Raw genomic sequence first — 23,310 nt, forward strand, 5'->3', positions numbered from 1 at the left:
CTTGGACATTTAAGTTTCACTTAAAGTAAAAGGAGTAAAATTGGTGTGTCAGATACAGTGATCAAGCTAATTACATTTGCATTACATAGACAAACAGATGAAGGTAGCTTTGTAAAACCAGATTAAATGTGCCATATTTAGTTAAAGAAATGGAGGGGGGAGGGGGAGTCCAACATCAAGTTAAATATAACAGCACAAAAAAATATGTATTACTATGAAAAAGTTTCCCCCTACTCTAAAGGAAAATCTCCCTAAACAAGTATATTTATCTTACAGCACCTATGCCCAAAGAAAGTCTTCTGTCCTCTTTCTGGCAACCATCCCCAAATGAAGGCCTAAATCAATAAACAAAAATAATGTAAATTGTAGAAGTCAATCTAAAAAGTTTTTAAGAGCTTCTAGCTGTGCTATATTAGCTAATTTATGAGGGATGGGTTTCAAGAGTGAGGGTTTTATCGTTTGTTTGTTTAAAGGTAGTAGTTTTTGCTACCATATATAATTGGGTATATTGAGTACATATGCCCAATGGCTAAATCACCTTAGTTCCAAGCTTTTTCAAATAGTTATATCGACTACCATGCTCTAAACATACACAATGTAAGATTATGGCATTCATTCTTTATTTCTATTAAGTTTAAAAATTGCAGGTATTAGTGAGGCAGGGCAAATACCTTAAATTTTATTGAAACTGTAGATTCAACTGGTTCAGATATAAAAACTCAAAAGGTAAAAAGGAATGGCAGGCAGGATTTGTCCTCTAATCTAGGATCCTAATATACAGGGCACTTCAATGCCAAGTGTTTCCTCATCTGTAAAAAGGGGATAATAATAGCGTCTACCTCCAGGAGTTGTTGTGAGGCCCAAGTGGCATAATAATTGCAAAGGGCTTAGCACACTGCCTGGCTGTATAAATGTGAGTTGCTATTTTTTTATATATATATATATATATTTTTATATATATATATTTTTATATATATATATACACACACATATATATATGTATATATATACATATATATAATATACATATATATATATATACACACACACACACACGTGTGTGTGTATGTGTGTGTATACGTGTGTGTGTGTGTGTGTGTGTATACACATATACATATGAAGGATTGAAGCTTGCCCTGTTAATTCCCCTAAGGCAATATTTTACATAGCTCAAACAAATCAATTCTTATAGGCTAAGTAACTAAGGGATTGAAAAACTATACTGAGACTTAGGAAAAGGTCTACACACAAAATTCTCTGCTCTATTTAGTATCTGTGTGAATATCTCTGGAGTTATCAAAGCTCCCTATATATATCTTGCTGTCTGCATTTTTGCTCATAAGTTAGGTCACTAATCAAGGGCCTAAAAATAAAGGAAAGCCACAAAAGCCTCATTAACTCTATTTAATAAAATAGAAATCTTTTCCTTGTGAGAGTTCCATGGATTCTGCTGCTTTTTCCAACTTTACCATGTCATTAGCTGAATACTGGGACAGGTAAGACATATTCAGTTTAGACACCAACTAAAAATACTGATGACAATATTCTATTTCCTATTTCTTTGAATATACTAAATTTTGGGTCGTTTTTAAGCAGTAAGATCAACATATTCTGGCATATTTTAAATCTTCAAGGATTTGACACAAAAGCTCAGTGGAAAAAACGTTTTCCACTGACAAGTTTCTTCCAGACACCAAACAGACCATCCTTTGTTACAAACCTGTCTATGAGCTCCTACTTGTAAGTGTTCTTACAACAATTTCATGGAATCTTCCGAAGAACACAGATGCACTTGAACACACAATGCTTTCATGCAGCAGGTCTAAACTATAAATGCAGAAGACACTCTCTTCTATATGTGTGAATTAAAAACCTATAAAATAATACAAGCATTCTAAAATTTGTGTTTAAACTGATAACAGCTTTACTGATTTACTGACAATGAAAATATATAGCATTTTTTCCATCAGAGCATTTATCAACACTTGGCATCCCTGCACTAACTTGACATGTAAGATGATCAAAATGGATTATGTAGTCTTTCCCATTCATTTCTATTGATTTTAGTTATGATAAAATTCATCAGTGTGCATAGGAACGCTTAGTCTGAAAGGCTCTGGTTGACAAAAAACCCTACAGAGCTGTAATAGGCTGGATGTAATTTTAAAATGGGATTGCACAAATACAGAACTCATACCCTAAAGGCTTCAGCTACAAATTAATACAAATAATTCAGGCTATCTCATAAAAATTAAATCTGTCTAATGCAGAGGTCTCACTTCTGATATAGCATTGTAAAAGTCAGAGCTAAAAAAAATTAACAAGTAAATGTCATTCTAAAAATATAGTTTCTTAAAACATTTTTCAAACTTTTTTTTTAACTTCAGGACTAATCAAAGTTATTTCTGTGACTGCCAGGAACATCAAAATGCCAGTGAATGGACCATTTTAATCAGTTTTATTGATTCATGCTTTCAGTTCTTATTCAGTTAAAAACAAGGCACATTAAATACATCCTCTTATTGCTCTATAAATGCATGCAGCTCATTCTGTATATCAAAAGTAATAAATAATGGCAATAAAACACCAAGACAGTTATAAAAATGACAACCCAGCTTCAAACACAGTATTTAACAGTCCAATCTAGAACAATAACCTAACATAATACATAAAAGTGCCACATGTAAAAACATGCAGTATGTCTATCCAGGCCAGCACAGAGCTTGTAGCTGTTGGTAATTTGTTTCTGGTTTCACACATAATAAGGACGATTTTCCCCTGGACCACCCATAGGATTGAAATAATGCAAAACAAGACAAAGATACAGCTGCATCGGGTTTCACCATTATTACATTCATATGCCAACAGCTTTTTCTTAAATACATAAAATGTGGGATAATTAATTCAATGATCGATCCTTGCATTTTTTAACCTATCACAAATAAGAGTGCAGTTCTTGCCACAGAACAAGATACAACTAGCATTCCACATACCATGAAGAAAGGCCAAACAAAGCCAGAATTTAATGCAGAATAAAGGAGCATGCAGTAGAAATCCTGAGGTTCCACTCAAGATACATTGATTGAAAGCAAGAAATGGAACATGGGGTATGTGGAGGACAACTATGGCCTGTAAATTAGTCTTATATTATCACTACTGCTTCAACTATAGTGGGGGAACTAATTTTAGCCATAGCCTACAAAGTGTTCACTACAGGCAGCATTTTTTTTTATCTGAACCTCTTTAAAAAGGATCTCAAAAGTCACTTTGTAAGACTAACTGGAATAGGTTTCAGGAAGGGCTTGATTTTTCCAAAAATTATTATCAGGTAACCCCTCAAATGTTCATTTAGACATGACACAAAATGCTTGTATGCTTTATTCATAGTTAAAAAAAAAAAGGGTTGGCACCAGCTGATTCCTGAGACAAGTGTCTGGATCTTGTGAAGAAGTACAGGTTCAGAATCAGCAGATTTTAGGAGAAAACTGATACAAGACTTCACACACAGCTAAACATGCACAAGGCCTATTTAACAAATGCAGATCTGGCAAAAGAATCTGCAGGTTCCTAAGCAAAAGAAGTCAGTTTCCTACTGTATTAGGTTCAGGGAGATACAAGTCATCATTATCTTGATTTAACTAGAGGAAGAGAAAGAAAGGGAAACCAAACATACAATATTACAATATTTCATCCCAGAGGCACACACGCGTAAAAAATATATTTTAAAAATAACTTTTCCGTCTGTTACGTTTGCTTAGCTTTAGACAGAGAAATTAATAATGTTTTGAGAACAATGCTGAATTGCTCTATTTCAGCTGTCATTTATTAAAAATACTGGCTGTAACCTTGGAAGAAAAGAATGTCACAGTGACTTCTGGAAGTATCACTACCTTGGTTTTGGTTTCATACTCCTTGTGGCAAACACATGAACCTAAGCTCCTTGCGGGCAGGTTGCTTTCTATCTCTGTAGCCTTGTACAGTGCCATGCAAGTGGTAAGCACTTAATAAATGTTTACAGAATTTTAAGTGATCTTTTTAAAAATTGTATTTTGATGCATACTACTGCTTTTTGAATCTCGCCATTCACAGTCTCAATGGTGACATAAATACTAAGAGAGAGGCATTAAGATCCGATCTTATGTTAGCAGAAAAGACTGCTGTGCTGTGGTTTGTCAATTTGTGTGCCAGTTTTTTATAACTAAGATTTTCCAATCATGGTAGTGATATTTGCTTCTATATACAGAACCTGATCTTTGCAAAAGCTTCTGTGGGTTCAATTCACACCGGGAAGGGCCAAGGGACAAACTACCAGATGAAGGGAACACAACTAGAACCAAGTAGCAGCAAAAATATTCCTAAACTGTCCTTACTTAAAATGTCAAGTTTTTTCTATAAGAGGACAAAAGGGAAAATACTTTTAAGGATTTGAAAAAAAATAACAATGCAACTCTGTGCTTGTGGTTAATATTCAGAATCAGAGCAAACTAAGATATTTTATTTCTACTCCCCCGCCCATTTCTTTGCTAAGTGAGCAAAACCAGTGCAACAGGGCTCAGTCTAAACCAATATTAGAGAATATCATATGCTCCCTCAAAGGTAAGATCTAAGGCTTGAGACCTGTGCTTTTTTTTTTAACATGTGCTTGCAGAAATACATTTCTACCATTATAATACTACTATAAAGAGATGGAAAATTTGGGCTCATCCTTGCTATATCCAAATGTACCACTTCCATGCTAGTCTCAAAGCAAGGAAATCAAGGATCTTCTGGCAACTTCAGCAGTCAAAGAAAACCAGCAGCCACTGAAAAAAAAAATGAACTGCCGAGATGAAACTATCACTGTAAGACTCAGTAAATGTCAATGCTATCCTTATCTATACCTGTGATTTGGGAAGCTTTCAGTTTCTCTTTGTAACTTACTCCTGAAACCAGATCTAAACTTTTTTAGTTTTGGCAGTCACACCTGAGATAGAAAATTGAACAATATTGTGAACTCGAGGCAGAGGGAACAAGGTGGAAGGAAGAAATCCTCAGAAACACTATCATTTAAAAAGGGGTCATTCTGCATGCCCTTTCTTTTTCAAGAGTAAAGGCTATCTAAAAGTTTAATGAACACAGGTATGTGTCAGCAAATCTCTTCCAAGTTCTTCCTTGAATTTCTGCCAAAACATTCTGCTTTGAGAACTGAGAAAAGCATGTCTAGTCTAACAGGCCAGAAGTATAGTGTTAAAATCTGTATGGAAAAATAAAGGTAAACTGCCCCTTTTATAGGCAATGCTGCATGGCAAATAGGAATCAAGGGCATACACAGAGATATATCTTAGAGCTTTGGAATGTTTCCAGTGGTCAAAAAAAAAAAAGCAGCTATACAGATCCACTAGTTTAGAGAAGTAAGAGTTGTTTCTAGTTGTTTCTAGCATAGTGCTTTGTTGTTGGTGTTGTTTCCGTGTTTGTTGGTTTTTGTTTTTGTTTTGTGAACTGTTCAGACTCACAATCCTCCACAACTCCGATCCACTGGAATGGGAGCTCTTGAACCCAGACTTTCCTCTGCTGTCTTCATGAGCACTGCCAGACGGCTTCCAGACACCATTCCTTTTTGAATAGCGCTCATGAGCTTAAAGAAACAGCGTTCAAGATGTTAAAACACATATACACATACACCACACACACACACACTCTCTCTCTCTCTCTCTCTCACACACACACACACACACACACACACACACACACACCACGGCCAGCCCATTCAATTCTGAACAGCACTGTAACAGTTACTAAAACTACAAGCTGAGATAAATGAGTTCTCTACCAAAAACCATAGCAGGTGCTACAGACAGCAGAAGCAAAAAAAAAAAAAGGCTTTCATTTTGGTGAATTTCAAACAGGAAGGCAGGTAGATCATTTCTACAGAATAGTCTATCCCATAAATCAATCTGTCTTTGAAAGCTAATCTTACTTGTTACCCTTCTGTGTGTTCAAAGCACTTGAGTATTTGAGAGTATCTTAAATACTGGATTCTAAATTTCATTTGGAAAAATGTAAAGCAATACTAGAGATAGGATAAAGACAAAACAATCCACATGATACCAGTGACCCCATATTTAACAGGTGGAATGGGGATGAATGATAGTGTACTTGACTCCTTCAATATTTCTAAAGTCAAATTACTTAAAGACTTTTCAAAGTAATTTTCATTTAAGTCCTTGAAACCATACCCAAAGATCTACCTTAAAGAATTAATAAACTCCAGTGCTCAGATTTTAGTTAATTCTTTTTTTTATCCAATGGATAAAATCAGAATTAGCCTCAAAATTACATGCACTCAGCTGGCAAAGGACTTTTTCATGTAGAAAGTACTAGGCAATTATGTTGTATGTATTTTTTTTTCCTTTTTCCTGCCCAAGACTTGCCAGTTTTTTATGATTTGTTTTCCCTATTTCTATCTTCCCCAATAACTTTTCTTTTTATTTCTTGATAGCTCTGGCCATTAACCACACCTGAAATACAACTGACTTACAGTGCTCTTTAATACATTTACACGTTTTGGATTTCACATTTCATCCCTTTTATATATTAATAACTTCCAAGGATAGAAATGGACTATTCAGATCCTAACACCAAAGATATTTTATAAGGCATTATTTCAAAGATTTGGATTGTTAACTGCAATAGAGCCCCAAAATCCTGAGACCCCAAGTTGTAGACTCATACATCTATGACTGTTCCAACCAACGGATTATCTAGAAATAGTCTTTCTAGTCAATAAGATTAAGAAGATAAATCTAGGCTATATATCTTCAGAAAAAGGAAAGATTTTTAGCCTACTTTCACATCAAGCTAGAACCTACCATATGTTAAAAAGAAGGAGGCACAGTAGGGGCTGGGGGTTAAAGGGTGTAAAACAAACTTCATTTTCAATCACTTGTGACCATTTTAGAGAAGACATCCCACGTTCATTATTTGGCATAAACTATTAAAACACTAGAAGGACCAGCTGTGTCAACTGACACACGAATTTTTAAATCTTTTTTTTATAATTTTACTATAATTTATTTCAATTTCCCCTATCTGTTCAAATGCACTTTAAATACAAAGATTTACAAGCAAATATATAATTTTACTTGGAAATAAAACTTTTCATCTTACTGTCTCCAGTATGTCCAGTACTATCTCAATTGATATAGCTTGGTCTTCTGAGGTATTCTTAAATTCTGGTCCTTCTAGAGTTTTAACAGCTGAAAACATAAAAATAAACTCTTCCATAAATAGTTTATTGCTTAGGCTGTTAGTCTACAAATACCTTAAACTCTATTGCAAAAAATGACCATCTTGAGTGAAAGTTATCTTTTTAACTAGAGTCAATTTGAATATGGTATCATATCTAAAATACTATCTTCTGTCATGATCCATTTTAAATTTTAAAAGCACTCAAATATCATTTTATACAGAGAAACAATTACAGGTTTCTATGGATCCAATGAGATATATTATCTTTGACTTTTTTTAAAAAAGGTTTTAAAGTACTTATAGCATTTGTATTTAGAATACAGGCTTTTTTTCATGGATAATTGGAAAAGTTAAAGCCTGATCACCAAGAGATTCTATAAGAACACATGCAGAAAGATTCATTACTTAGCAACAATTTTTTTCAACTATGCTCCACTCAAATTAACTGAAGTACTAAACACCACAACTCATGCCATCCATGATGTTGGATTTCTAAACAAAGCTTAGTGGGCCTGGAGTCAGAAGACCTCTGTTCAAATTCTGACTCTGATGACTCATTCCCCATATCAATGAGGGCAAATTATTCAACCTCACTGAATGTTGGTATTCTCATCTGTAAAATGGGGTAGTGATTTTTGTGAAGGAAGCCCTCTTGTGAGGCCCTCGTCAAGTACAATGTAAATATTAGTTTTTTCAACACTAAATTTTTTAAAAGGATTTTTAACATGGGAGAAAATACATGACTTTACTTGATGGAACATTTTCCAAAAATCTACAGAAAATTTTTTTAAAATTTTCTTGAAAATTACAAAGAAAAGGCATTATGTGGTTTCCATTTTAAAAGCCCAAATGATAGCCTGGATTTATTTTGTAGCCTGTCTTAGTTAAAGAACTAGGCTTTGCAGGGATGAAACTCTTTTTTGTAATGCTGGACACAACCTGTAGAAATTTTCTACATTTAGATTCAACAATGCTCTTATCTGCAGCTCATCTCCAGAGAGACAATTACCATTTCCTTTGCCTTGATCTTGTTTGTTTAACTTGACACAGTGAAGAAAGGGCTGACATTGACCAAAATCCCCAGCATTAATTTATCTCATGTTCAGCATTCATCATTGCCATGACACAGCAAAGACCTGGCAGTCATTTGAAATACCTACCCAAGAAAGACTACAAAAACAAACCTAACTAGTGAGGAATAAATAAATAAACTCTTCATAAGTGGAATGAGACAGACAGATACAAATATAGTGCCGGTCATCTTGCTTTATTTTGTTTCCTTCTTTAGAGATATTTATGAGGATTAATGATCTTCACGCCTAGTTGCTTTATGGAGTGAAAATACGAAGTTCCTATCATCAATCAAAATATTAAAGAATTGGGACCCAAGTATGGAATTACAAAGAACATAAATATTTGAATTATATAATATCATAGATATGGCCTTGAAATTAAAACATACATTTTTCCCTTTGGTTTGCTTTTCAAGTTACCCATAAGACTACAGCACAGTTTTTTTTTCTTTTTGTTTTTTAAGAGCTAAATAATGCATATTTAAGATATTAAATGTATCTAAAGACATGTTGGGTCCTCTGGTAAAGTTGGGCAATGGCTACTTTAAAAGGGATATTGAGCTGTTCTTAAAAAAAAAATTATGGTCCTGGGTTAAGCCCTTAGCCCTATTCAGGGCCCATATTTAATCTAAATGGCCCAATATATTGACGAGGGCCTCACAAGAGGGCTTCCTTCACAAAAAGCACTACCCCATTTTACAGATGAGAATACCAACATTCAGTGAGGTTGAATAATTTGCCCTCATTGATATGGGGAGTGAGTCATCAGAGTCAGAATTTGAACAGAGGTCTTCTGACTCCAGGCCCATTAAGCTTTGTTTAGAAATCCAACATCATGGATGGCATGAGTTGTGGTGTTTATGAGAAACATGAATAACAAAGAAAAAGAAAAAATGTTTTACATCACAAAAGCTCTTCACCAGCTCATATAGATTACTTGATAAAGCTATGGATACTGATTTTCTTTATATTCACAAATATAGATATAGGCAGATAGAAGGCTTTTTCTGATTTCTCCCTGAAACATGTATTTCTAGTACCCTCCTTCCTCAAAATGTTTCTGTATGTGTACAAATGTATATACACATACATGCTTGTGTGTGTGTGTGTGTGTGTGTGTGTGTGTAAAAAGAGATGGATATGTATGAGTGGGCTTGCATACACAGGTACAGAGTATACTGTAGTAGACAAAAAGAAAATCTTGAAGCCAGGAAGACCATATTTAAGTCTCACTTCTGACTGAGTGATCCTGGCCAAATCACTTAACCCCTCAGGCATCTAGGCAATTCTCTAATACTATGTGCTGAAAAGAAGGTATTGATCCTCACTGGAAAGGGAGTTTCCTCACCAGACAGTTCCCTAAATCAATCAAATCACAGGTCCAATAGAAACAAACACACACACACACACACACAAATCCATTTCTGACTTTTAACCTACTTCGCTTTTCAGTGGTAAAAGGCAATGCCAACTATGTGTACTTAGTGGTCTATTTCTCATAACAAGTTAAATAATGTGACCTTTCAGAGATAAGAAGATATTTTGGGGATATTAATTTTTTTTTGTCATTTGTCATTTAAAAAAAGGAAACAGCCACAACTCACCTGCAAAAACTCATCGAGTTCAACCAATCCATTTTTATTCAAATCTACTTCATTGAGAATTTCATGTAGTGTATTTTGATTCATTTGAATATTGACACTCTAAACGAAAGAAAAGTAGAGGTAGAATTAATGAATCGCAAATTGTAGCTTTCTATTAATTTTATTAAAGATTTTAAAGTCCAAACAAAGTTACCTCTAGCACACGCTGAACATCAACTATGGTAATAAAGCCTTTTTGTTCTTTATCAAACATGTGAAATCTCTTTTTATACCTGAAAAATAATGATCATTAATGGAAAATTTTGCTGGTATTAGAAATCTTTTTAAAATTCAGAGTGAAGGAAAATTTAAAAGATGGTGGATGTACCTCTCAATATCAGCAGGCTGTAGACTAATTTCAGAACAGGGCGTAAGCTGCTCTGACCGAGACTTGTAACCCATTTCATAGTAAAGAAATCTTGTTGCACAGTCAAGTTCCTCCTAAAACACAGATCAAATCCCCAAAGCACTATCAATTCATTCAATCAACATGTATTTAATAAGCCCTTACAGTATGTATGTGCCCAGACCCATACAAAGAACTGGAAGCACCAAAGACAAATGTGAAGTAATTCCTACCATCAAGGAGAGGAAATTCCAAAGTCTAAGCTCTGTTTAAAAATTTCCCTTAAGTTGGGGCAGATAAATAGCACAGTGCATAGAGCTCGGGCCTTGGAGTCAGAAGGACCGGAATTCAAATCCAACCTCAGACACTTGACATTTACTAGCTGTGTGACCCTGTGCAAGTCACTTAATCCTGACTGCCTCACCAAAAAGGAAAAATAAAAACAAAAACATAGTTCCCCTAAGAAATAAAAGGCAGAAAGGAGTATTTCTTCATTCAGTCCAAAATTATTTATGATATCTGGTATCTGTTGGCATCTCAAATACAATGTTAGCAATGGTTTAAAGTGAACAAGTACTTAATTGAGATGGTGCAAACTACTCCAATGCTCATCACTTCACAAGGAGTGAAAATGATGTCACAATGTGATGTAGGAATGCAGGAATCTGGCATTAGGACTTTGATGGAAGTATTGAAAAAAATAGGATCAAGGGATGGAATAGGATCCTTTCAGTCTCCACCTTATGAATACATCCAGCCATCAATCAATACTTATTGCTTCTGTATATGTGCAAAAAGCTGTACTAGTCAAATAACCAAATAAGTCCCCAGTGATATGATAACATCTAGCTACTTCTCAAAACTATATAGAAAGATGGGTATTCCTGTGCCTTCCCTAACTTTTTACAATGTAGAAGGACAGTGGCTTATTGATTCACCACAAAGTTATGGGTGGAATGATCTGAATGTGCAGGAATAGAATAAGAGCCCTGAGATCTGGTTGTGAAGAGATGCTGATTCAATTAGTGCCAGGAATTCAGACTGTGGGAGGTGAGATGGTGGAAGAGAATTCTACAAACTAGACTGATCACATTCCACCCACTGGGAGGCAATGGATTTACTTTGAATTATCATTCCTTGAGCGTGTTGGAGGTAAGAGTTTGGGAAATGATTAACAGATATTTTTCAGCACAAACTATGTACAGAGCTCTTACAAAGAAAATAACAAGCTTAAATCTATCCTTCAAGCCCTTCTATCAGGCTTGGAATTCATCAATACCTTTTCTCCCTTAGTTTAGTGCCACCTCTGTTAAGCCTTTCATGTGTTTACTTTCTTTCCCTTCCCAAATTTCCTTTGGCCTGGATCTCTCCTTAACTTGCACTTCTGCCTATCTTGTATTAAAATTATGTGCACACATATGCTTAAGTGCAGAAAATAGGTCCTTTTTTCTTGATGTCTAACAGTGCTTTGCACATAGTATGGGCTTAATAAATATTTGTTGAATTTTATTTTGAATTTAAGAATCAGAAGGATTGTGGCCCACTGTGTACCATTCTGATCACACCATTCACTATATGTTGACTACTATGATTACAAAGAGCTAGTATTAATTTATTCAACAAACATCGATTATGCACTAACTCTCTGCTAGGCACTCTATAAAGCATTTGAAATACAAAGACAAAAGAAAATAACTTTTGCTCTCAAGGAGCTGATATTTCTGAGGGAAAGACATAAATACAGATAAATAAATGCAAACCATATACAACATACACGCACCACACACAAAACAAACACAAAGGAGTAGAGGGAGATGCTAGCAACTGGAAGTTTGGTTTTTAATGCCAAATAGGAATTTATGTTTAATTCTAGAGATGAATGGGAACCAGTGAGTCTTCATGAGTAGGGGGTGAATGGAGTTCAATCTGTTCTTCAGGAATATCAATCTGGCAGCTAAGTGGATCAGAGACTAGAGATGAGAGAGACTAGAGGAAAGATCACATTAGAAGGACATCACAACAGCTCAGATGTAAAACAGCTTGTTAGTGGAGGACTGGGCTTGGAGTCAGGAAGACCTAGGTTCGAATCCTGCCTCAGAACCTTACTAATGATGTGACTACAGTCAAGTCACTCACCCTCTATGAGCCTCAGTTACTCCATATGTAAAATAAGGGAGCTGAACTCAATGATTTCTAAGATCCATTCCAATTTTAAATCTACCATCCCATCAAGACAAGGGGAAAGGAAGGGGGAAAGTTATTTATTAAATGCCTACTATATGCTAGCCACTATAGCAAGTGCTTTATAAATATTATTTTATCCTCAAAATAATTCTGTGAGGTAGGTGCTGTGTTGATGTTCATTTTTCAGTTCAGAAAACTAAGGTAGACAGAGGCTAGGCAACTTGTCCAGTCTCGCACAGCTAGTAAGACCAGAATTTAATTCAGCTCTTCTTGACTTCAGGTCCAGAGCTCTACCTGTGATCCCGCACTGCTACCCCAGCTAGGCTTGTTTGCCATGTGTGAGTAGAGAGACAAAAATATTGTGGAGGCAGAATTGAAGCGACTTAACAACCAGCTGGCTACAGGGAATGAGAAAGAGTCATTCCTAAATGATTCAGATTTTGCAAACCTGAGTGACCAGAAAGCTGTTGGTGCCCCCAAAAGAAATAAGGAAGTATAGAAGAAGGGTTTAGAGTAAAAACAATGAGTTTGAGTCTGGACCTGTTGAATTTAAGTATTTACCCTTTTCTATTGTTTCCCCTTAATGCAAATTAAGTCATTCCAATTATTTAGGGCTATAACTAATGAGTTAGACCAAAACTTGCTCTTGGCCTTGTTTTACAGTGGTTCTAATTGCTGTATGCATGGCAATAGCATCAAGGTAGACAAGTAAGTCTGTGCTCCTGAAAATTATTATGGTTGAAGCTAATTGAAACAGATGAAAATAAAGTAGTAAAAAAACTTTCCTACCAAGACACTACCACTTATCAGATTCATCCCTAATAGTGATATGTAAGATGACTTCTTTATATCTAAGCCTTGGCTTAGAATAAATTGGCTTTCTTTTGGCCTGAGGATAGGGGATCTAACATGAGGCTTCACTGAATAAGCACTTGAAGGTCTGGGAATGGGGCCATCATTTCATATTGCTTGTTAAGAGAATCATCTATAAAAACATTTTTGCTACCAAAGGGGAAAAGGCAGGAAACAGGAGTTTGACTAGGTGGTACATTCTAAGAAGGTTTTCAATGAAAATGTATAAAGATCTAATGGAGAATGCTCTAACACCCACTAACACAACAGAGTAGCCAAGTACTTTATCTGAGAGCCAATGTGCTTACTGGAGAGATGTGGTGGTAAAATTCTGTATTCAATACCTTTTTCTTTTCCTCACTCCAATTCAGTTCCCTTCCCATCAGTTCAACAATCTTAGGTAGAGCTTCCTCTGCAGCCTGGACATTCAGAAATGCAAGTCGAGTACGGCGTGAAATCATATCTACTGCTGTGCATGCATACTCTTTGATTCCATATTTCACCTGTGTTTGACATTTTTAAAAGTTATTTTGTACCCAAAGGTTTAAAGGCAACTGGTCATGTACCAAAAAAAAAAATCCCACATAAACATGCATGTACATGAAAGGTAAAGTTTGGTTTTATACTGTTTGGTCACCTAGCTGGTTTAAGATGAGCAGTAACAATGCCTACAGCTTCACTCTTCCTGACAAATCATAGTTTGAAAAGTTGACTCTCTGGAAAAGGAGCAGCTTACTCTCAATAAAACCTCATATAAATATGCAAATCTCCCCTTCCTCTCATTTGCCATCTTCTCATATGAGCAGAAAAGTAAGTATCCTCTACTTACGCATTATATGAATGCTATTTTCCCAATTCTTTTTATTTGTTCTTTGGTCAGATACAGTAGAAAGAGCAACATATCTGTCAGAAGATAGGATTCCAATCCCAGTTCTGTGACATCTTAGTCCTCAGTTTCTTCACATGTAAAATGGAAGGGTTTGATGAGACATGGCTTCTGAGGTCCTGTTGAGCTCTAAACCTATGACCTATAACTCTTATCCTACCCAACCCCTACAATCCTATGATTTGTAGACTTCTTTAATTTAGTCTCCATAGTATTTCCTGTCTTGGATTGTAAATAACCAGATAAAATTCTTATTATTGTGTACATATGTGTGTACATATATGTATATATGTATACATATATACATATAGGTGTGTGCATATATATACACACTTAATACATTCCTTATGGTGACAATGCAATTAGCATTATGTCAACAATAAAATACTTATTGAGTACATAGTTGCAAAGCAGTGTTGGGTGTTATGGGAGATACAAAAGAAGTATAAGATAATACCTCTACCCTCAAGCAATTAATACTTATTTTGGGCAGACAATGTATAAACACATGAAAACTTTAAATAACAAATTAAGACATCATAAGAAATATCACAAGATAGAACGTGAATATCAAAAGGGTGGTATAGATAAGTGCTAGGAGATCAGAAGAGCAAGAAATCACTATGGATTGAAGTGGTTTGGAAAAGCTTAATGTTAGCAGTGACTTAAGCTGGTCCTTGAAGGACAGATTGGATTTTGTCAGTATCTTGTTATTGCTCTAATTCATTCTATCCTTCCAAATTTTAGAATTAAATGTAAAAGGTAACCAAAAAGATCACAGTTGTATGGCTACTTATTTCAGATTCTGGCAGATGTTCAAGAAGACTAAACCAGCAATGTCTTAATTTGAGAGAGGAGAAGAATCACAATAAAAGTGAGTGCAATTCATCACAGACACCAAAGGAAAATAGGTCATTGAGAAGCAGCCAACCTCATACCTCTGCTTCAATGTATGGGAATTCAGACACAAGCCGCACTCCAACAATGGGCCATCTTTTTCCAGTTACGCTTGCTATTTTGGCTACCTCGAAGGCTTTGTCACCATAAGTAGAAGCAAGATGTTGAGCCACCTATAAAAAGGAAATCACATTAGGCAAAGACCTTGAATATCAGCATCTCCTAGGTAAAAAGAAAAAACCAAGCAAATAAAAAAACATGTGTAAGGGGTTCTTGTCAAGTGTTCCCACGGCATGTAACAAATAGGTTTAGGAGAGTATTAGATTTTGATTGTGTGGGAGGACACTCCCTGATCTCCGGATGCTTAGACTAGCACTAAAGCTAAGAAGCATGTATCACTGTTATCAGTGAGTAATGATACTTCAGCTTCAGTCTACCTCTAGGATCACATCTGAAGAATAGATTCAGTTGGTCTTGAAAAGTAACAAACTTAGGATGCCATGCCAACTGTTTAAAAAAGTAAACAGATAAAACAAAAGGGGAAAATATAGTCAGAAAACCTATTGTGAAATTGATGCAGAAAGAATGCAGGTTGTAAGGTGCCCTGAATAAAAGAGAGATTTATTCATTCATTCATTCATTCATTCTCTCTCTCTCTCTCTCTCTCTCTCTCTCTCTCTCTCTCTCTCTCTCTCCCCCTCATTAAAACTTACTGGGTGCCATAGGATCGTATTACTCATAAATGTGTACTCAGCTAATGTAACTCCGTACAAGAAAGGTCACACTCTGGCTGATTTTGTTCTTATCGTTATCTATTTAAGCAAAGAGGAAGATGAAATGCAATAAACACATACCTCACTTTCAAGTCCATAATCCTGAACCAGTCTAATGTACAGAGTAGGGCTCCAATCCTTACCACCCTGCAGATAAAGGCCACTTGTCCTACTTGGCCCGGCTTTAAAATTGTGATTTTTGATAGCAATATCTATGGTATCTTCAGCCATAGAACGGTAAGTAGTCCATTTTCCACCTAAAAACAACATGTATGAGCAAATAAGTCACCGGATTGTCATACTGTTTGGTTTTTTATTTTTTTAAATTAACCAGTTATTAATTTCATTAGTAATAAAGTGATTCATTTGGTCATTGTTTAGATAGCAAAACAACATAATAGCATTAATTCAGATTGCAATAATGGCAACAATTCAGACATTCTTAATGGCATTAATTCAGATCCCACAAGGTGGGAATACTTCCATTGGAGACCATCATCTGAGCTTCATGAAAAACCAGTTCAATTTCCCATACCTGCTATAGTAATAAGGCCACTTTCACTGGTATCAACAACATGATTTCGAGAGATTGACTGGGTATCTTTAGACTTCGGATCTGTAACAAGGGGCCGAATTCCACTCCAAGCTGCTAGGACATCCCCTCTTCTCACTGTGAAGAATAAAAATAAAGGCTGAGGGTGCTAATACATTAGCATGTCAAGAAAACTAGAGCAATTTTTAAACAGTGGGATGAAGTTACAATCAACAGGAACAGAAGGCAAATAATGTGGACTCAGAGGGGAAATAGCTTTAAATATAAGATGGAAATGATTGGCCAGGTGCCAAGTTGGACAGAAAAACAATCTAGAGGTAATAATGAATATGAATTAATGATCCTATTAATGCTCAAATGTATTAGCCTGAGCAAAATTATCATTAAAAAAAGTCCAGAGAAAATTAGTTATCAACATCCCACCAGATGGAGGTACTCGCTAGAAAGAACTGCCCCCAAAAGTACTCCTGAAATTCAAGAACCCCATAACTCAATAAGGACCTTTCTCTCTCCTACTCCTTTTTCTATTTCCTATGAAAGAAAACAAAGTTTCTTTAAAATTTTATTTAATCAGACAAGTACAGGGACTGTAGAATTTTTACCATTTAACAGTTTTTCTTCCTATGGGAATCCTTTCAATATTTTTTCAAGTCAAGAAGCATTTATTAAGTGCCTACTATGTGCCAGGTACTATTCTTTCTTGTTACTTTTCCTATCCTACTGCTGCTACTACCTTTATTTAGCTCCTTCCATTTCATGTTTGAGGAACACAGTTTTTAGGGGAAAAGAAAAGTTTTTTGAATAGATACTTGTATCCTTTAAGAACATGGCACCGTCTAAATATAATGTATATTTACATAGATGGTCAAAAATTTGTAAAGTGCTTCTCTCAAATAACCTGGGAGGTAGGTAGTCCAAGTATGATTTAATGGATGAGAACATTTCATGGATGAGAACACTGGCTCAGGGAGGTGACTTCACCTGCCAAATATCACCTAGCTAGGGTCAGAGGTCAAACTCATGTATCTATTGAACTGTGGGCTCACAGATTTGGAGACAGAAATGACCATAGAGGTCATCTAGTTCAATACGCCTCATTTTACAAAAGAGGAAACTGAAGCCCAGAGAGGTTAGTGACTGGCCCAAGGTCACATATGTAAAAGGGGCGGGGCCAGTATTTGAACTCCAAATCCAGTGCTCTTTCCATTAAACTGTAATGACTCTCCAAGTTTCATATTCCTTCCATCACACCATGTGGCCTCTCTATATGAACTTTCCCCATCATAACAACTAGGTTTTACCTTAATCTTTCTTGAGATGGTCCCATTCCCACTGGCTCTCTTCTCCTCACTTCTGATTCCCTTCTCTCATTTACCATTCCTTTCCCTTTGGGGCTTTGCTTATTATTAGTATTATCCTTTTTCTCTCCTACATATCTGGATATATAACCCCCCACACATTTTCCTTCTTCATCAGGTAGATTCCTCCTTGTCTTCCCCTTCAACTAGTCCTGTTCATTAGTTTTTAAATTCTCGTTTTTGTACCCTTTCTCAAAAAGGATTTCTCCCACTCTCTTCATTATTCCATCGCCCTTCTGTCTACTTTAGACTCTCATTCTCTGATTCATGACCCCTATAACCATCTGATCTCTCATTTCTTTGTATTCCTCAACCAATCACAGTTTATATTCTAGGCCAGGGTGGAGAACCTGAAGCCTAGAGACCACGTGTGGCCCTCTAGGTCTTCAAGTGTGGCCCTTTGACTGAATCCAAACTTCACAGAACAAATTTCTCCCCTACTCCACTCCCCATTTGCATGTACCCTCCCAGGCTGTAATATAGTTCCACATAACAAACACTGATTCAGGTGTCACCAGGTTCTGCCCATAATGCTCCATTCCTGTCACCTCCACCAGATTTCTGCCTTCACCCCTATATCCTTGTTTATTTATTTAGACAAAAGTTTCTTACTAGTCTTTCTGCTATCATTCTGTTACAGCTGCTGCCTGCATTTAATCAGTCCTCTTATATTTGTTGTTTGGGGTATTCGAGAACCAATAATCTCTTCAGTTCTGGTTTTCTTTCTTTTTGGAAAAATTCTAAAAATGTTTCAAGTGTCTATTATTGAACATCCATCTTTTTTTCAGAAGTCATCCTGGGCTACATCCTGAACTCCACTGTACTTCAGAACACATTCACTCCTATGTTTTCTGGTAGGTGCAGAATAGTTGAATTTTATGAATTTCCTTTTTTTAAATTTTTATTTGAAGGTCTTTTTCCTCATTGCTTGCAGAACTTGTTACTAAATTGAATTGTTAAATTTAATTACTATGTGTCTTGGAGTTTGCCACCTTGTTTTTTTTTTCTGGAGGTGATCTGTCAATTCTTTTGATTAATATTTAATTTTCTGGTTCAGAAGTCCTGGGAGGTTTTCTGCTATTAAATCTTGCATTAATGGTGTTGAGGTTTTTTGTCCTGTCATGCACTTCTGGGAGACCTATAATCCTTAGATTGTTCTCAACATATCCTGTCTTCAAGATCAGTTTTTTTGCTTGCATAATGGGTATATTTTCTTTTGACATTATTGATTTTTTGCTTCTTGTTTTCTAGGTTGGCCTTCACCTCTACATATTTGTATTCCCAATCTATTGTTCTCCTTTTTGTTTCTTTGGTGAGAGTTGCCATCACAGATTCCAATTTTTCGATTCTGCCTGTTATTTTTTGCTGTGTGGGACATAAATTCTGGTCTCTTCATTCTCCTTTCTCTTTTTAACCACTCAGGAACACTGTGTTATGATTCCATGTTCTCACATTCCACAGGATCTTCTGTCTCATCAAATGGTGGACCATTTCCCCTTGTTTTATAGTATTAGGCATTGATGCCTAAATGTGCTCACTACATGTGGAGGTCTTATTTCCTTCTGCTGTTCACAGTTTCCTTGTTGAGTTATCTGCTTATGTTCAAGGTCTTTGCATTTTCTTCTTCCTGAGATCTTTAGTAATTTCTGGTTTTTTCCACTCATTTTCCCCCATTCACTGTGATGGTGGTTTCCTTAGGGACTAGATCTAAAAGCTTCTCAGCCTCCTCCCATGTTGGACAATTTACAATTCACCAGCCTTGTCTCTGCCTCCAGTTACTTTTGGGTAGGTCAGCACTGGCCCCAGCTGGATTCTGTGCTCTTTCCTTCAGTCTTGGTAGAGTGCTGTATACTCCTCCCCCACATAAATGGTGTCCTGTACTGCTGACTTGTCTCACTCTCTAATTCTCTGGCCTGGCACCAGCAGACAGCTGGTGGTGCAAGTTCTCTGCCCTGGCACAGGCAGTTCAGAGCTTTGCCACACGGGTGCTATGCAGTTGGCCACTCCAAGCAGTCTTTTGCTACAGAAGGGCTGAGGCCTCACTGACTATCTGTTGTGTCCTTAGCAAATTTCCACAGCCTAGAGCCAGATTCTCTGTAGCAATGGAAAAAGGGAGTGGGAGCCTAGGTGTTGGGGCTAAGTTTTGTTGTAAGCCTGTGCTGGGTTCAGGAGGTAGGGGAGAAGTGCTAAGTGAGCTCAGGGTCAATGAGCATCAGTTCATGGGTTTTAGGTTTTGTTTTTTAACCTTCTCTTGGATTTGGGGTATCCTAGTACATGAAGACAGATGGAGTTGTCATTGACTCATAATTTCTATTTTGGGGGTTTGAGAGGTCATGTGGATAAGAGAAAATGTCTAGTCCTCCATCTTGTTGCTCACTTGACCCAGAAGTAATACTTTTGTTTAAAAAAAAAAACTACTATACTACTTATTAGTGATTTAACCTTAGAGTGTCTAAGTCTCCTCATTTTAATAGGGTGCAGAAAAAGTAGAATAGACCCAGAAGCACATATTTGTATTTATTCAATTTATATTTATGATATACATATTTATATATGTACTTATTGTTTCCTCCAATAGAACTTAAGTTCCTTGCAAGTAGGAATTATTTTATTTACATACTCAGTACAGTGCCTGGAACATTTTGATGTTCAGTCATTTCTGACTCTTTGTGACCCCATTTGAGGTTTTCTTGGCAAATACATTAGAGTGGTTTGCCATTTCCTTCTCATTTCATAGATGAGGAAACTGAAGTAAACAGGGTTAAGTGACTTTCCCAGGGTCACACTGCTAGTTAAGTGTCTGAGGTCAGATGTGAACTCCAGAACATACTGGAGTATGTCCAAAACATACTCCAGGCCTGGCATTCTATCCACTGTACCATCTAGATGCCTGCCTGACACACAATAAGGGCTTAAAATTGATTGATTACTCATATCTTCAAGGCCTACCACAGTGTCTGCCATGTTGTTTGTGCTTAATAAATATTTGTTGATTGATCGAAATTGATAAGTATGAGAAATGGTTATAATTGTGAAGACTTAAGATTAGCAAATAGCCTCATTTAAATGGTCCTAAATACCATAAATCCTTGTTGAAGTAAGAGGGCTACCTAATGGATTTCAAAACTCAGATTCAAAAAATTATGATAGTGAAGTTGATCATCTGTTCCTCTGTAGCTAAGATCTAGAAAAAAATGTTACATATTTCAAGTAGAGGTAGACAGATGGAAGAACCTTTCTCCTTAAGGGGATGCAAGATACTGAAATTCCATTATGCAGAATTTCCTTTGTGAGGTATCTTAAGACTAGTGGAATATTTTAACTACAACCAGTGTAGCATATGCAGAGAATGTTTTGGGTGGTATCTTTAGTTTACTTGGAGAGTCAAAACTATGATGAGGTGTTTTTGGTTTTGTTTGGGTTTTTTTTGGGGGGGTAGGAGTGAGGAAAAAACCTGCAGTAAATAGTACTCTGGTATTTCCCATGTCTGTGAATTTTTAGCACTGTTCAAATTTGTAAAAGGAAATAAGATATCACTGATACACTGGAGAGACCTGGGCAAGGGGGAGGAGATGGGAAGAACAAGAAAGAAAAAGAGAGCTCAATCCTCTGAAAAGAGAGTACTTAAAAAAACACACAAACATACATAGAAAAAAACTATGTTAATTATGTTTAGTATATGTATATTTATTGTAGTTCAGTCATTTTCCAGTCTTTATGACCCCATTTGAGGTTTTTCTTGGCAAAGATACTGGAATGGTTTGTCATTTCCTTCCCCAGCTCATTTTACAGATGAGGAAACTGAGGTAAACAGGATTAAGTGACTTGCCTAGGATCACACAGCAGCTAGTGTCTGAGGCCAGATCTGACTCCAGGCCTGGCACTCTATCCACTGAGCCATCTAACTGCCCCTACTATACATATACATATACATGCATGCATGCATGCATGCATGTTCTATGTATATTCACATATATATACATAGATACAGCGTGTGTGTGTGTGTGTGTGTGTGTGTGTGTGTGTGTGTGTGTGTACACACACACACCCTCTCTTCTTTTCCCTCTTAACCAAATCAATGGAACTCTGGTGAGAAAAGCCTGTTGGTACTCACCCCAAGCAACTCTTTTGCTGAAGGACTGAAGGTCAGCATAAAATTCCCAAAGGCTGTGTTCTATTCCTAGATCCTCCACTCTCCTAAGTCACTTCTCGGGCATTTGTTTTCATTTAATTTTTTTTAATCAACAACAATGTATTATTCTCTCTCTTCTACTTCTCCTACTTTCCCCACCTCCAATGAAAAAATAAAAAAGAAAAACAAAACTCTTTTAACTAATGAACACAGTTAAGCAAAATGAGTTCTCACACTGGTCATGTCCAAAAGTCCAAAAATGAATGTCTCATTCTGCAATTTGTTTCTATCACCTCTCTATCAGGAAGTAGAAGTATGCTTGCTTCACTGGCGTTCTCTGGAATCATGGTTGGTAATTGCAGTGATGAGAGTTCTTAAAGTCTTTCAAAGTTGTTTCTCTTTACAATATTGCTATCACTGTAGAAATTGTTCTCCTGGTCGTGCTCCTTTTACTCTGCATTAATGCCCTACCTTTCCGGACCAATGTCATGTTACATCTAACTGTTATGCACCTCAGCCAAAATAAACTACTCTCTTGGCCCCTATACACACTTTATACTTTTCTGACTGACAGAATCATACAGTTAATATCAAGGGTATGATTCATACTTTCCCTATACTTCTGCCTATCAAACTCTAACCTACACTTTGAAGCCCAGCTCAAATGTCATCTCTTCCAGGAAGTCTTCTCCTCCCCTACTCCCAGCCCCTGGACATCACCAAGACCATCCCCTGCAGACCTCAAATACCTCTCTAAAGCAAATAGATACCATAGCTATCTATGGAGGTGTCTTATCCCCCTTAGTCTATAAGCTTAATGAGGATAGGGACTATTTTATAAAGATGTTATCTTCCCCCAGGACCTATCACATTGTTGGTATTTGGTATTTGCTGAATTGAATCTATCAATATTTAGAATGTACCTCTCATATATTAGGCAATTAATTTTTTCCAGTCAAACTGAATTGATGGTCAAGTCAGGGTGCTTTGCATAGTCTCCAAAAAATGTTGGAAGAACTTAACAGAAGGCAAGAATATTCAACTTTTTCAATAATCAGTGCTACAAAATCATTTTCTTTTAGTTATTCTCACCTACCCCATCAGAAAATTAAATCCCACCTCTTCCTGGTGGATGCTGCTGTTTCTAATTCTGTGACATTAACATTAACATAGCTTGGAGACTCGGATTTAAAATTAAGAGTTAGATCTATTAGGCGAACATATAAATTTTAATGCCTAAAATAGATAATATGTTTATCCTACCAAGAGATAAAAATGTAATTTTAAAAAACACATAAGTTTTATGTCAATAGAAATATTGAGTCAAATATTACATACATTGCATATCTGATTAGACAGAGTTCTGGGTTTGGCAGAGATTTAGGA

At 36.3% G+C, this 23,310-nt stretch overlaps 1 protein-coding gene across 6 annotated transcripts in view; it reads right to left on the bottom strand.

Moving 5' to 3' along the window:
• Nucleotides 1-2,441: 2,441 nt before the first annotated feature.
• Nucleotides 2,442-23,310, bottom strand: part of GPD2 (glycerol-3-phosphate dehydrogenase 2) — a 192,085-nt gene continuing 171,216 nt past the window's right edge. For all 6 annotated transcript variants that reach the window (XM_021004864.2, XM_078147024.1, XM_021004862.2 and 3 more), the window contains 8 exons: nt 16,417-16,551; nt 15,963-16,138; nt 15,150-15,281; nt 13,670-13,828; nt 10,272-10,384; nt 10,098-10,176; nt 9,905-10,003; nt 2,442-5,614 (listed from right to left, as the gene is read on the bottom strand). In XM_021004864.2, the coding sequence (XP_020860523.1) occupies nt 5,489-5,614; nt 9,905-10,003; nt 10,098-10,176; nt 10,272-10,384; nt 13,670-13,828; nt 15,150-15,281; nt 15,963-16,138; nt 16,417-16,551 (1,019 nt within the window). In that variant the 3' untranslated portion in view covers nt 2,442-5,488. The remainder of the gene's footprint in view (nt 5,615-9,904; nt 10,004-10,097; nt 10,177-10,271; nt 10,385-13,669; nt 13,829-15,149; nt 15,282-15,962; nt 16,139-16,416; nt 16,552-23,310) is intronic.

The sequence above is a fragment of the Phascolarctos cinereus genome, unplaced genomic scaffold, assembly GCF_003287225.1.
Source record: "Phascolarctos cinereus isolate Bilbo 61053 unplaced genomic scaffold, phaCin_HiC Scaffold_726;HRSCAF=1367, whole genome shotgun sequence".
Taxonomy (NCBI): domain Eukaryota; kingdom Metazoa; phylum Chordata; class Mammalia; order Diprotodontia; family Phascolarctidae; genus Phascolarctos; species Phascolarctos cinereus.